This window comes from Marmota monax, unplaced genomic scaffold, assembly GCF_021218885.2.
Source record: "Marmota monax isolate L192 unplaced genomic scaffold, Marmota_monax_Labrador192_F-V1.1 WCK01_AAM20220418_F8-fsc00168, whole genome shotgun sequence".
Classification (NCBI taxonomy): Eukaryota; Metazoa; Chordata; class Mammalia; order Rodentia; family Sciuridae; genus Marmota; species Marmota monax.
In genome coordinates, this window is record NW_026692492.1 from 1,182,989 (window position 1) to 1,195,766 (window position 12,778).

The following is a 12,778-nucleotide window of genomic DNA, read 5'->3' on the forward strand; positions in this document are numbered from 1 at the left end:
GTTGCCGTCCTCTGTCTCTTAATTATGCAGAAATTGGATGTTGGCCTGGCACACGTCCAAATGTCGCCGACGGACGGTCGGGAGAGTTCAAAGATAGAAGCGAGCACGCCCGTCAGCCTCGGATGGGAGGCTGGTTTTCACTTTTTGGGTTGCAATCCCGATTCTGAGTCCGTTTTCATTCAACCCCAATTAACCAGGTCTAGGATGGCAGACACCCAGGCAGTCACCCTATCCCCAGGGTGAAGTTCTCAAAGAATGCTATTTAGTTGGGCGTGGTGGCTCACACCAATAATCCCAGTCACCCGGGAGGCCAAGGCCGGAGGATGGCAAGTTGGAGGTCAGCCTCAGCTACTTTGTGAGATCCTGTTCAAAAGGAATTGGGGAGGTAACTCAGTGGAAAAGTGCCTCAGATTTCAATTTCTAGAATCCCCCAAATCTATATATGTTTGTACCCACACATACATGAAGGTACTTCTTGCAAAAATCAATGAGCCGTTTTCCATCTTTAAGACACCATTTCCGTTTACAGTACGGTTTACTGGTGCACAACCTCATCAACTGTCTTAAGAATGAGGTAATCAAATTATCCAGGTCCAGACCAAGGAAGCGGGTGCGATGGGCACCCAATGTGTCCGCCATGTTTTTTCATGGCTTCTTCAAAGCTCACCATGAATGTCATCCAAATCCACCCTCCGTTCTTTGCAGCATGTGCAGTATGAAGAATTAAACCCTCTGAGCACACATTGATGTCCCCAGAAATCGGGATTCAGGGGTCAACCCTTTGACAAATGGCTTCTCCCAGCGACAAGACTTTGGCATGCTCTTGGGATGCGCCATCTTGTTTAGCGATGTCTGAAGAAGCTCCGATTCAGGGAGGTGAGACGGGAGGTCCATGTGGGTCTTCAACTAAGTACTCCAAGGAGCATTCAGGTCCCCATGAGGGGATGTACCTTTTTGTGGCATCTCATCAATAGCCACACGTCATGGCGCCTGATGGGCCTGGGTGTACGCTCCCATTTCTCCCCACAGTGGAGACACTTGGAGCGACCCGCGAAGAGATGGTTCCCTTAAACACTGGAGAAACGTTGGGCATCAATCCACCCACTGGACCTTGGGGTGCGGGTCCTTTCTTAACATCGAGAGATTTCTTTGTTCCTTCGACGATGACGTGTTGAGTTCACGGCTTGCGTTTGGGGTTCGCGTCCAGCAGATGGGGTGGGAGTTACCGTGAAGGCCAGTGACCTTCTTGGTAATTTCTACTTGGGGAAGCTGCACTTGGCTGAATCTTACTGAATGAGAATTTCCTTCAAGGACTCTGTGGGTTTCCTGGCAGAGCCAGCCAAGGGTAGAGGCCCATAGCCTTCTTTCTTTAACCTTCTCTACTTTCTCTCTTTTTTAGGTTGCTTTGGAGTCTTCGTAAGGAATTCTTGTTGGATGGTCACCATTTCCCTGGACAGCATCCCCCCTTGTGGAAATCAGGCTGCAGGATTAAAGGATCCTTGCCCCCTGGCGATGGGCACCCAACACGTCCGCCATGTTTTTTCCTAACCTTGGGCTTCTCCAAGAGCCGTGAGTGAGGTGGCCTCTCCTGGGTGGCCTCTCCTGGGTCCTTGACCCCCCCCCCCAATCCCTCTCTCCCCAACTGGCGTCCCGTCGGCACACTCTCTCCCTGGACTCCTGTCCCTTGGACACCCTGCGGATGTGCCTGTGAGCCATGTCGAGGCCCAAGGGATTGTTATGGCTCCCGTTGTTCTTCACCCCGGTCTGCGTCATGCTCAACTCCAACGTCCTGCTGTGGATCACCGCCCTCGCCATCAAGTTCACGCTCATCGACAGCCAAGCCCAGTACCCCGTCGTCAACACCAACTACGGCAAAATCCGGGGGCTAAGAACACCATTGCCCAATGAGATTTTGGGTCCCGTGGAGCAATACTTGGGGGTCCCCTATGCCTCACCTCCTACCGGGGAGAGGCGGTTCCAGCCCCCAGAACCCCCTTCCTCCTGGACCGGTGTCCGGAATGCCACCCAGTTTGCCGCCGTGTGCCCTCAACACCTGGATGAGAGGTCTCTCCTGCATGACATGCTCCCAATATGGTTTACAGCCAATCTGGATACTTTGATGACTTACGTCCAAGACCAAAATGAAGATTGCCTCTACTTGAACATCTACGTGCCCACAGAAGACGGTAAGTGCTTCTCTTATGGCCTGTCCATGCGAATTTTCCTCCAACCTTTCTGCTTAACTACGTTTCCGATGCAGGGCATAGTTATTATAGCAATGTATCCCAGGTCTCATGCACATTCACCAAGTTGCTAATGGACCAGCCAAACTGTAATTAATGACTGTAATTATTTTAATGAATTGGTTTCTAAGAATGGTCTACAGGCTTTCATTACAGGTGCTAATTAGCATGAGCTTAGAATGTTCTGTGCTAACCCTGAGTCATCGGGGAAGGGATGAATCTATAGTAGCGTTAAGGACATTATTATCCTTGTGTCTGAAAAAAACGGAATGAGAGAATGGATGGTCGTTTCTGCTCTGAGGACTTAAGATACTATGATTGTTTTTTGAGTCTTGGGAATGGATAAAAAACATGGTTTTTAATATCCAAGAAATGGGTAGGGCATAAAGCGGTTGTTGTTCACTGCTCAAGATTCATCTCATCCATGTGAATTTGGATTATTTTTTTATTTTTCTCCTGTTCACCACAGTCAGATGGCAGATGTAGGTATTCAGAAGATTCCCGCTACGTTAGGTAATAGTGGGCAGCTTTCAAGAAGCACTTCCCTTCCACAGAGCAGCAATGACAATCTGTAAAAAATAGAAAATAAAATAAAATAAAATCAGGCTCAACACATTCACTCCATCTCACGACTGATAGGGCTAGTGACGCGTTGGTCTCCATCTCGTCCTTTGGTTCTCTGATGGAGGGTCCGTTTTCGCCACTGTCTCTGGGAAACATTGGGTGGGAGGTCTAGCATCCACGTCCCTGGACACTGTCCCTCCCTGGTCCCCAACGTCCACTGCTTGAGTGCTGCGGTTCTTCCCCCATTGCGATGCAAGGAAGCGAGAGTCCCCAGGCTACAGGAAAGCCAGATTGTGGGTCCCGGGTGTCACCAAGAAAGACCCACAGGGACAATTGAGAGGACCATCCCTCGTGCTGTGAGTCCTCTGTGGCTTCTCTGCCTTGTTGTCACGGTGACAGACGCTGAGTGACCAGGTCTGAATGTGACTCAGGGCTCAGGGAGCTGACCCTGGAAGCCCTGGTGTCTCCGCCCAGACCACCTTGGACACAGTAGGTCACCCAGCACGAAAAGCCAGGAGCCTCTCTGGTTAGAGAACCCCGTGTCCACCACCATCTGACCAGAGACCCAGAACCTTCTGGCCATTGCTTTCGGATTCAGCATGGCCCTGGAGCTGGGGGGAATTTTTTTAAAAAGGCAGGAGAATGCGACCTCGTGGAAAAGGCATTTCTAGTTAACGCGGAACCCGGTTCTGCTCACTGGGCGCTCTCCACTGCGTGGGGCCATGTGCGCGTACGGTCCCGACCCGGGAATTGGAAATCTAACAGGGGCCCAAGAAGACGAATGGGTTTCCCAAAACTATGTGAATCATGGACTTTGGCTGGTGGGAGTCCAAAGCCAGAATATTTACACACACGCACACACCCACCCCCCAAAAAAAACACAGTCTATCAATCAATCAATCAATACCTAATACACTTTTTTGCTCCTGTGAGCAAAAGACCTGAAAAGCACCCTTTTTTAGAGGAGAAAAGTTCTTTTTGAGGCTCAGAGTTTCAGAGGTCTCATTCAAAGATGGCGGACTCCATGGCTCTGAGTCCAAGGTGAGGCAGAGCATCATGGCGGAAGGGAAAAGATGCTCAGGATGTGGCCACCAGGAGACAGAGAAGTCTTTGTCTTCTCACCACAGGCAAAACATGAACCCTAAAGGCACAGATCAGTGGCCCACCTCCTCCTGCCCTACGTGACTTGTGCACTTGAGTCAATCCACATCAGTGGATTAATCCACTTACTTGATTAAGACTCTCATAACCCAATCATGGCACCTGTGAACTTTCTTGCATTGTCTCACACATGAGCTTTTGGGGGACGTCTCATGTCTAAACCACAATTGTGAGCTTTGGGGGGACATCTCATGTCTAAACCACAACCATGCATATCCTTATTTTTATTTTTATTTTTTCATGGCACTGATGATTAAGCCCAGAACATCATGCAAGTGTTTTACATACTCTGTTTTTTTTTTCTTCAAAAGCAGAATAATTGCACCAACTTCCCTTTAAAATAAAGCAGGTCTTGCGGAAGGGGGTGTTCACTGGTAAAAACCAGGACCTACTCAACTGAGGCTCGATTCTTGAAATTACCAATTTTAACGAATTTCTACCTTGTAGGTGTCGAGACGTTATTCATGTTTTTTTTGCAGATGATTCATTTCTCTTTGGGGGCCAAGGGGCAGATGGACTAATTAGCTTTGAGTAGCATATTTAACCTTCTGATAGTTGTGCGGAGAAGGTCACAGTGCGTCAGCCCCACGGGGTACAGAGGGGCGCGTGTGAACACCGTCGTTAACAAGAGAAGGGATTTAGCCAGGATCCGCTCAGGGTGTGGGGCGCAGAAGAGTGACCCCATGGGGGCAGGAATGCAGGGTATGGCTTGAACGTTTGAGTAGCCAAGCTCCGAAAGTCTGAGAATAATAAGTCCCTTGTTAGTTCATAAAGGAGGGATGACATTGGAACTCACGATGACTGTCAATCAAGAGGTTGATGAATGCAGAAATGTCATCTATGGGAACTCCCTCATTTTATTGGGGACTCTTGGTTTTGTTTAGAATCAGAGTTAAAAGGAAAAAGGGAATATACCAGGCGTGGTGGCTCACACCAGTAATCCCACAGTTTGGGAGGCTGAGGCAGGAGGATTGTGAGTTCAAAGCCAGCCTCCACCAAAGCGAGGCTGTAAGCAACTCAGGGAGACCCTGTCTCTAAATAAAATGCAAAATAGGGCTGGGGAGGGGGCTCTGTGGTCATTTAGGGGAACAGTGTTTTCCAGAGAAGTGGATGGGGTGTCCACCTGGCTGAGCCGTACCCCGAGGCGTCACGAGATCCAGGCGGGCTTCCTCCGTAGGTGATATGATCAGTGGACGTTGTGAATGTACAGGTCTAGGAACGTGGACCAGCTGAATCCGGATTCCTGCCGTCCTGACTGCTTGTTGGAAATGTGCCACGCAGGAGTCCTGTTTCCAAGCCTGGTAAGATCCTCCAAGGTCAGTGGCTCTGGCTGGAAATGTCTCTACAGCTTGCAAAATGGCGACCATGAAAGGGAGGCTGCAGGACTCCAGAGAGGTTGATCACCAAGAGTCCACTACATCAAGGCAGAATGAGCTCGGGTCTCATCGACGGCATTAGATAGACATCAGGATACAATTTCTAGCACAGTATTCATCCTTTCAACTCCCCCACCCTTTCTGAAATCCCTACAAACATCAGGATGTTTGGTCTCCAAGGGACCGGATTCTACCCAGACTCCTCTGGCCATGTGGGGGAAAAGGTGACCATTTGTCGGAGGGCCACTTGTTTGCTGTGACTTGTTGAGATTTGGATATGAGGTGTCACCCAAAAGCTCTTGGTGAGACCATGCAAGAATATCCACAGGTGAAATAATCAGGTTATGAGACACTTAACCTGGTCAGTGGATTAATCCACTTGAATGGACTCACTGGGTGGTGACTGCAGCAGGTGGGGTGTGGCTGGAGGAGGGGGTCCCTGGGCTGTGCCTTTGGAGTCTCTGTCCTGTCCCTGGTGAGCAGAGCTCTCTCTGCTCCCTGGTGCCCTGTCCTGAGCTGCTCTCCTCCTCCAGGCCCTGCCGCCATTTTGTTCTGCCTCCCCTTGGGCCAGAGCCATGGAGTCGGCCACCAGGGACTGAACCTCGGACACCGTGAGCCCCAGATGAACTTCTCCTCCTGTAAGATGTTCTGCTGCGTCTTTTGGTCCCAGCAATGAACAATCTGAGTAAAGCACAATTCATTGCAAATTTAGAGAATCCAGATTCGGGAATGTTATGGGTGTGACTTAACCAAGACGTGACTGGAACCAAGAAATTAAAAAAAAAAAAAAAAAAAAACAACAACAACAACCCACGTCTTCCTGCCTGGTTGGTGGCTTCTCTCTTTGAAGGGTGAGCTGAGCCTCTGCCCTACAGGAGCCGAGTGTTAGATTCTGTGGTTCTCAGCTGCCCAAGTGGGGAACACAGTGTTTTTAATTCCATTATAAGAATTCCAGGAAACAATGAGTTTGTTTTTTTGTGCTGGGGATTGAACCCAGGGGTTCTTAACCCCTGAGCCACATCCCCAGCCATTTTTTTGCATTTTATTTAGGGTCAGGATCTTGCTAAGTTGCTTAGTGCCTCGCTAAATTGTGGAGGCTGGCCTTGAACTGGCTGTCCTCCTGCCTCAGCCTCCTGAGCCACCAAGGAAGAGATTTGATTGGCTGGTTGGCTCAGGGACCCACACTGGGCCAGAGAAAGAGTGGGGAATCTGGGGTGCTCAGGTGGAACAGATGGATGGGACAGGGGATGGGTGGGGCAGTTCTCATGATAACAAGGAACAGGGTTGATTTATCTTCAACACCCAAGATATTTCCTAGCACCTATTCTACGCCGAGCATGCGGAGCTTACATTAGACTCAGAAATCCCTAATTCTGAAAAATACCAGCCGAATACTAGTCCTGGGAGGTTGTGCAGATTTCCTGAGACCTGTGAAGGTCACCTTCGATGGACCCTGGCCTTGCAATACTGTGATTTCAGCAATGATTTTAAGCAGCAGCAGGAGAAGATGGTTGCAGGTGGAATTAACATGTGTCCATCAGCTGAGCTTAAAATCAGGACGTGGTGGTGCCTACGGGTAATCTCAGCAACTCGGGAGGCTGAGGAAGGAGGATGGCAAGGTCGAGGCCAGCCTCAGCAACTTACCCAAATCCTGTTACTAAAAAGATAAAGAAGGGATGGGGGTTTGGCTCAGTGGTTAGGCACCCCTGATACCACAAAAAAAATGTTGATAACAATAATAAGCATTTCCACCTTATTGATCCTGGGTACTTAAAAGTAGGTCTTTGCTTGAAGCCTGTGAAGGACAACTGAATGTCAACTTCCCAACTGATCTTAACAAAACCTTGTGGGCAGCCTAAGTCCCCCCTCTAGACCTGATTCCTAGAGCCTTTGGGCACAGCCTGCTGTTGGGAGTTGGGATGGGGGATTGCAATTTAAGTTATCCGGCTTATTCTCCAAAGCCTCAGTTTCCTTGAGAGTAAATAGAGTTGGATTTGGTGGCTTAATGAGTCCGTCCCCCTAAAGCACCTCAACCAGTTCCTAGACACACAAGCCCCTGCTAATCGGATGTTTGTGGAGGGCAATTACCAATAAAAAAGGGATTCCCCCAATTCCACCTAAGCTGCCCGCACGGCACCTAGTTTCTAATTAGGTTGCTAAATTCATTGCAGAAAAAAAAAAAAAACGTTCATGATTTTTTAAATATAGCAACAGAATGACAAGAAATGGGACCAAAGGCATTTCATCTTGGAAGTTTGTGTTTTAACAAAAAACAAATAGGGTGGATTCTCATTTTTTTAAAGAAGCTGTGTATTATTATCATACTTTTTTTTTCCCTAAATTGGCTCATTTTTGAGTTGTCGAGTGGATTTTTGGCATTAGGTTGGACTTAGAGAAGCTGATCATGAAGATGGCGTTAAGATGGGTTTCTCGGAAGGCAGCCCTAGAGCCCAGAGGGACCGAGTGGCCAGGTCTATTTCTAAGTTTTCATGAGAAATTCATTTTATTTTTCATTTCTGTCGAGCCTCGAATAAGCCAGTGTCGTGCACACGGCGGCAAAACCATCGTGAAAAACAAAAACGTCATCGTGTCGGCAGGAGCCAGCCTGTGTTAACCCATCAACACCCACAGGAGGTTCTGCAAAAATTGGAACCAACCAAAGTGACCCAGAATACGGACGGTGCATTTCACCGTCGACCGCGGGTCCTGAGACACGTTGTTCTAGAACACAGCTCCGGATACGGCCCTCGGGGCAGTGCGTCCTCTTGGGACCAGGCTGGTCTGCAGGATTGAGTGACTGAAGAGGGTTCCTTTCTAGAACCTTCTATATGATTAAATTGATTGTCAAAGGGCACAGCTGGGTTGGATGTCGTCATTTACTTTACACATTCTCTTGGTCTTTCGACGTTTTTGAATATTTTGTGTTCTGAGCGATTAAAAATAACAATAATATTATACACGTTCTGGGAAATTGAGACAGCAAGGGTCCCCACTTCAAACCCCGATTCTTGGGATCAAGTCAGAAAGATGTCAGCGCTGTCAATCACAGTGACAGGCAGGAGTGTATTGAAGGGGTGGGGAAGGGGAAGGGGACACTCTCAAGGGACACAGGGGTCCTCTCAGAGAGGACAGGGACAGCGTGCCCCTCCTGCCCTCCAGTTTTATTGGGGTCCCAGGGAAGGCTCCAGAGAGCTCCTCCCAGGTCCCCTCCTGACTTTGACAGACAGCAGGGTGACCTCCGACTCTCCAGTCCCCACGGCCATGGCCACTCTGGGTCACCCTGGACCCTGCTGCCTGGTTCTCAGTGGAACCTGTTCTTGCAGATTTTAGGGTTGGAGGAAGGATCCTAGTCCCCCTGGGTCCTGGGACCTGGTCTGTGTCAGGGTCCCAGAAGTCCCCCTTCACCTGGCTCCTCTCAGGGACATGACTTCCCGCCTGCATGTGCCCTGCAGGTCACAGGTGGTTTGTGAGGAAGGTGGCAGAGCCTGTGCCCGGAGGCCAGGCAGGGCTGCAGGTCCAGGGCTTCTGGGAAGGAAGCTGTGCCATCAGCACTAGGGGCCATTGATAGAACTGTCCCCTGAACCTTGTGTCCCACGACCCAGGTCTGTCTGTCCCCGTCACTGTAACTGGTTATTAGAATCGTCGTGACTCTGGGATCAGCTGCTATGTAATAAATCAGTAGACAACCTCAGCACCCTCCCATGGCTTCCGTTTTATGTTGATTGACTCTTCCTCTCAGGACCTCATCTTGGATGGAAGGTGGAGGATTAGAAACTGGTGGCCGATAAATTATGAGTAAAAATAGTGAAAGCTTTCCGACCCATCTTGACACGTACGTGCAAGAAGTCGTCTCCTACACTCGCAATGAGCCCCTTCTCACCAACTTCCCTGACACCCCGATTCCTGATTATCACCTCTTTAGATTCACCTGGATATAAAAAGTGCAAATCGGGAAGTGGGGGAGGATCCAAGTTGGATACAACATGAGGGTGACCCAAGTGTCATTGACCAAGCCCAGCACCTCCTTGTGCATTTCTGCCTTCTGCGATGGCGGGATTCCTACGTGAAATTTCATGGGAAATAAATCGGGAGGTGAGCTGTGCCTCTCAGTAGACCCTGCAGTAAGTAAGGTTCCATCGAGGGACAGGAGGTTCCCCTTGGTGACATCTTCTTGCCTGCCATTTAAATCGTCCTTCCAGCTGCATTCGACCCAAACGCTTCCCGACTCCGTGGGCAGCACCTTCGTGCATGAGACTCACAGGAAATCAGCCTCCACTGAGACCATCCCCCATTCCCAACACCCAGTCTCCGTCTGGAGTAGAGAAATCGTCCTCCGGGACATCAATGGGGACTTCAGTCTCAGAAGCCTCTGTCTTCCAAGAGGAGGAGCCTCAGGGGGGTCTTTCAATCCTGTCCCATTCACAGACTGAGTTTTCCTGCTCATTAACCCTTGGGCACTCTCAGCAGAGATGAAAAGTCTCCCCTCTCCGCGCTCCCGTACGGGCCACCAAATGCCACAGTCTGGCTGGGCACAATTCAGGAGCCACCTGTCAAGCAGAAACGAACTTTATTTTTAGAACCACACACGCCACACCACACAGCTCTTCAGGAATTCCCTCAGAGCCCAACTGCCACCACCAGCTTCCCACAAGCCTCTCAACCCCCCCCCCCACTCCTCCTGCTCTTGAGGTGGATTGGCTGGGTCACGTGGGCGGAGCCAAAAAAAGTCCCCCAATGAGTAGCTCTGTGGTCTGAAAGGGCGGGGAAACAGCCCAATGAGCATCACCGCACAGGAGCCAATCAGCTGGCAGCTGGAAGTTTGCTGGGGCCGCTGTGAGCCAATCAGCTGGAAGTTTGCTGGGGCTGCTTTGGCTGTGGCTCTCAACAGAGCTTCATCATAATCAGGATTTTACAAGCTGCTCTTTGCTCCTGGAGACGGGTTGCTTTGAAGACCAGGGCGTCTGGAGAGGAAGGAGAAGGTCCTCTGATCTCGAAGGCGCTTGGATCCGTGGCTCTCTTTGAACCAGGGCCATGGGCATGTTTTGCAGGGTGACTGATACATCCTGCAGGTATTTTTCCCCAACAGCTGGCGATCTTCACCTGCTCAGCCTCACGGCGGAGATGGAGTCTACAGGCGTCTTCCTTCAAGATGCTGCTTTGTGACTCTGGACAATTTCCACCTGAGGTCCCTTCCAGGTCGCTGTCTGCAGCAGGCTGACCCTGGTCACTGCATGGAATTGCACAAAGCATCCTGATGTCCCAAATAGGCATGTTTTTAATCCCTTCATTCATCTCTCTAAGTCATCAGTCAACTCAAGAGTTGGTGCTGGATTTTAAATTATTTTTCCGACATGCCTAAAACACATATTAATTTCTTTTTGAGCCGGAAGCCACATGCTTCTGTCATTTTTTAGGAAGTAATGCAATTTGCAACGTGATGAGAAAGCAAGAGCAAGTGGATTGTCTCTATCTGCCATCTGCACGCATGAAGACGGAGCCCTTTGTGGCTGAGATTCCGTCCTCAGGATCCCCAATGCACAGTAAGGACCCTCTGTCACCAGCCCAGGAGACCGTTGATTGTCCCCATATGCCAGAAACCTGAGGTGTTAGGATGGGAGGTGGCCAAAAAGTTTGAAGCAACTGGCAACAGGTGAGAAATGCCGTGGAGAACAGGTTGACCACTTGGAGAGGGAACCATTCTCCCCCCTCCTACCAAAAACAAAAATTAGCAAAAGTTCTTAGTTTGGATAATAATAAAGTTTATCTGCGGAAAAAGCTTCCTCTGGATTGAGGAGATGTGAGCGGCCATGATGCAAAGTCCGATGGCTTGATTGCACTCGGTTGTGGTGACGTGTTCTATGACTATAATCCAATCTGGGGGATACGTTTGGTTGGTGGCTCCCCAAGATGGGCCTTTTCCAACCAAGTGACATTGCTCTTGTGGAATAACCCTCCCCCTAAAATGTGGCCAGGACCTAGGACTTGCTTCTAACCTGTGGGATGTTTATTAGGCTCATGGTGTCCAAGGTTCAGTCCGTGGTTGGCCAACTCCATGGCTCTGGCCCAAAGGGAGCAGAATAAAATGGCGGCAGGGCCTGGAGGAGGAGAGCAGCTCAGGACAGGGCACCAGGGAGCAGAGAGAGCTCTGCTCACCAGGGACAGGATAGAGACCCCAAAGGCACAGCCCAGGGACCCTTCCTCCAGCTACACGCCACCTGCCTGTGGTCACCACCCAGTGAGTACATTCAAGTGGATTAATCCACTAATTATGTCACACCTCCAATAACCCAATCCTTTCACCTCTGGACATTCTTGTACTATTGCACACATGAGCTTCTGGGGGACACCCCATGTCCACACCATAATAAGGTTCTTCCTCAATCACTGAAATTCAGTGGGGACCCCAACTGTGGTCAACACTGATGCTTCATGGGCAGGACTCGGAGTAGAGGACCCAGAGAAGGGTGAGCCCCGACTCGTAACACAGAGATTCTACCTTCAAACCATTCCCGCCAGCGTCATGTGGGGATCGATATTTTGAGACCTATTAAGTGTCATTACTTAGAACAGTTTGGTAGCCAGTGGAGGAAACTCGGGTCAAATTTATAAAAGGGGAAAGATAATGTTCATTCCACCAACTTCCTCAGAGTCCTGGAGTCTCTGTGACTTCAACATGGAGCCCAGAAGTCCCGTCATTGCCCTTGGTCACCTGAGTTGGTCCATCTCTCTTGCTCTGTGAGGGCTTTCTCAGAGAGACTGTGTCCAGCTGTCGATCCAGATGGTCACCTGTGTTCCTTCATGATATCATCCGTGAGCTCACAAAAGGAAGGCTGCCCATTGATGCACTTTGGGTCACATAGCAACTCAACCAAGGTCAGTTTCCCGAGAAAAGAGACCATTGGACGTGAGTTCGCTGCCCAGTCCTGCATGGAGAGGGGACTGGGGAAGTCCACCAGGATCTAGCTTAGGGTAGATGAGGACCAGGCAGTTCCATAAAGGAAAATGGAACACTAATGTCACCAACGCACAGAGTTGTCATCCCAGCTACTTGGGAGGTTGAGGCAAGAGGATGGTAAGGTTGAGGCCAGCCTCGGCAACCGAGCGGGACCCTATATCCAAATAGAGTTTTTACAGAACCTGGACATGTGGGTCAGTAGTAGAGCCCTTGCCTTGTGCATCTAGGTCCCTGAGTCCAATTCCCAGGACTCGGGGAAGAAACGGATGGATGGATGGAACGGTGCAGGAAATGAGTTTGGAGGGTGGGCATTACCCAGTTGTCTCTGACAGTTAGAAGCTAGGAGATGAGAAAGCGGCTTGGGACTTGATGTCACTGTTTAGTAAGTACTTGGACCTCGTGGTGGCTTCTACTGGGACATAATGAGAGCGTGCGGGGGATCAGGGCATCTTCATTAGACTGTTATCTGGGCTGCTCTG

The 12,778-nt window shown here is 49.9% G+C and overlaps 1 protein-coding gene across 4 annotated transcripts in view; it reads left to right on the forward strand.

Moving 5' to 3' along the window:
- Nlgn4x (neuroligin 4 X-linked) overlaps window positions 1-12,778 on the forward strand; it is a 189,421-nt gene that overhangs the window by 53,635 nt on the left and 123,008 nt on the right. For all 4 annotated transcript variants that reach the window (XM_058579030.1, XM_046443326.2, XM_058579032.1 and 1 more), the window contains exon 4: window positions 1,400-2,186. In XM_058579030.1, the coding sequence (XP_058435013.1) occupies window positions 1,715-2,186 (472 nt within the window). In that variant the 5' untranslated portion in view covers window positions 1,400-1,714. The remainder of the gene's footprint in view (window positions 1-1,399; window positions 2,187-12,778) is intronic.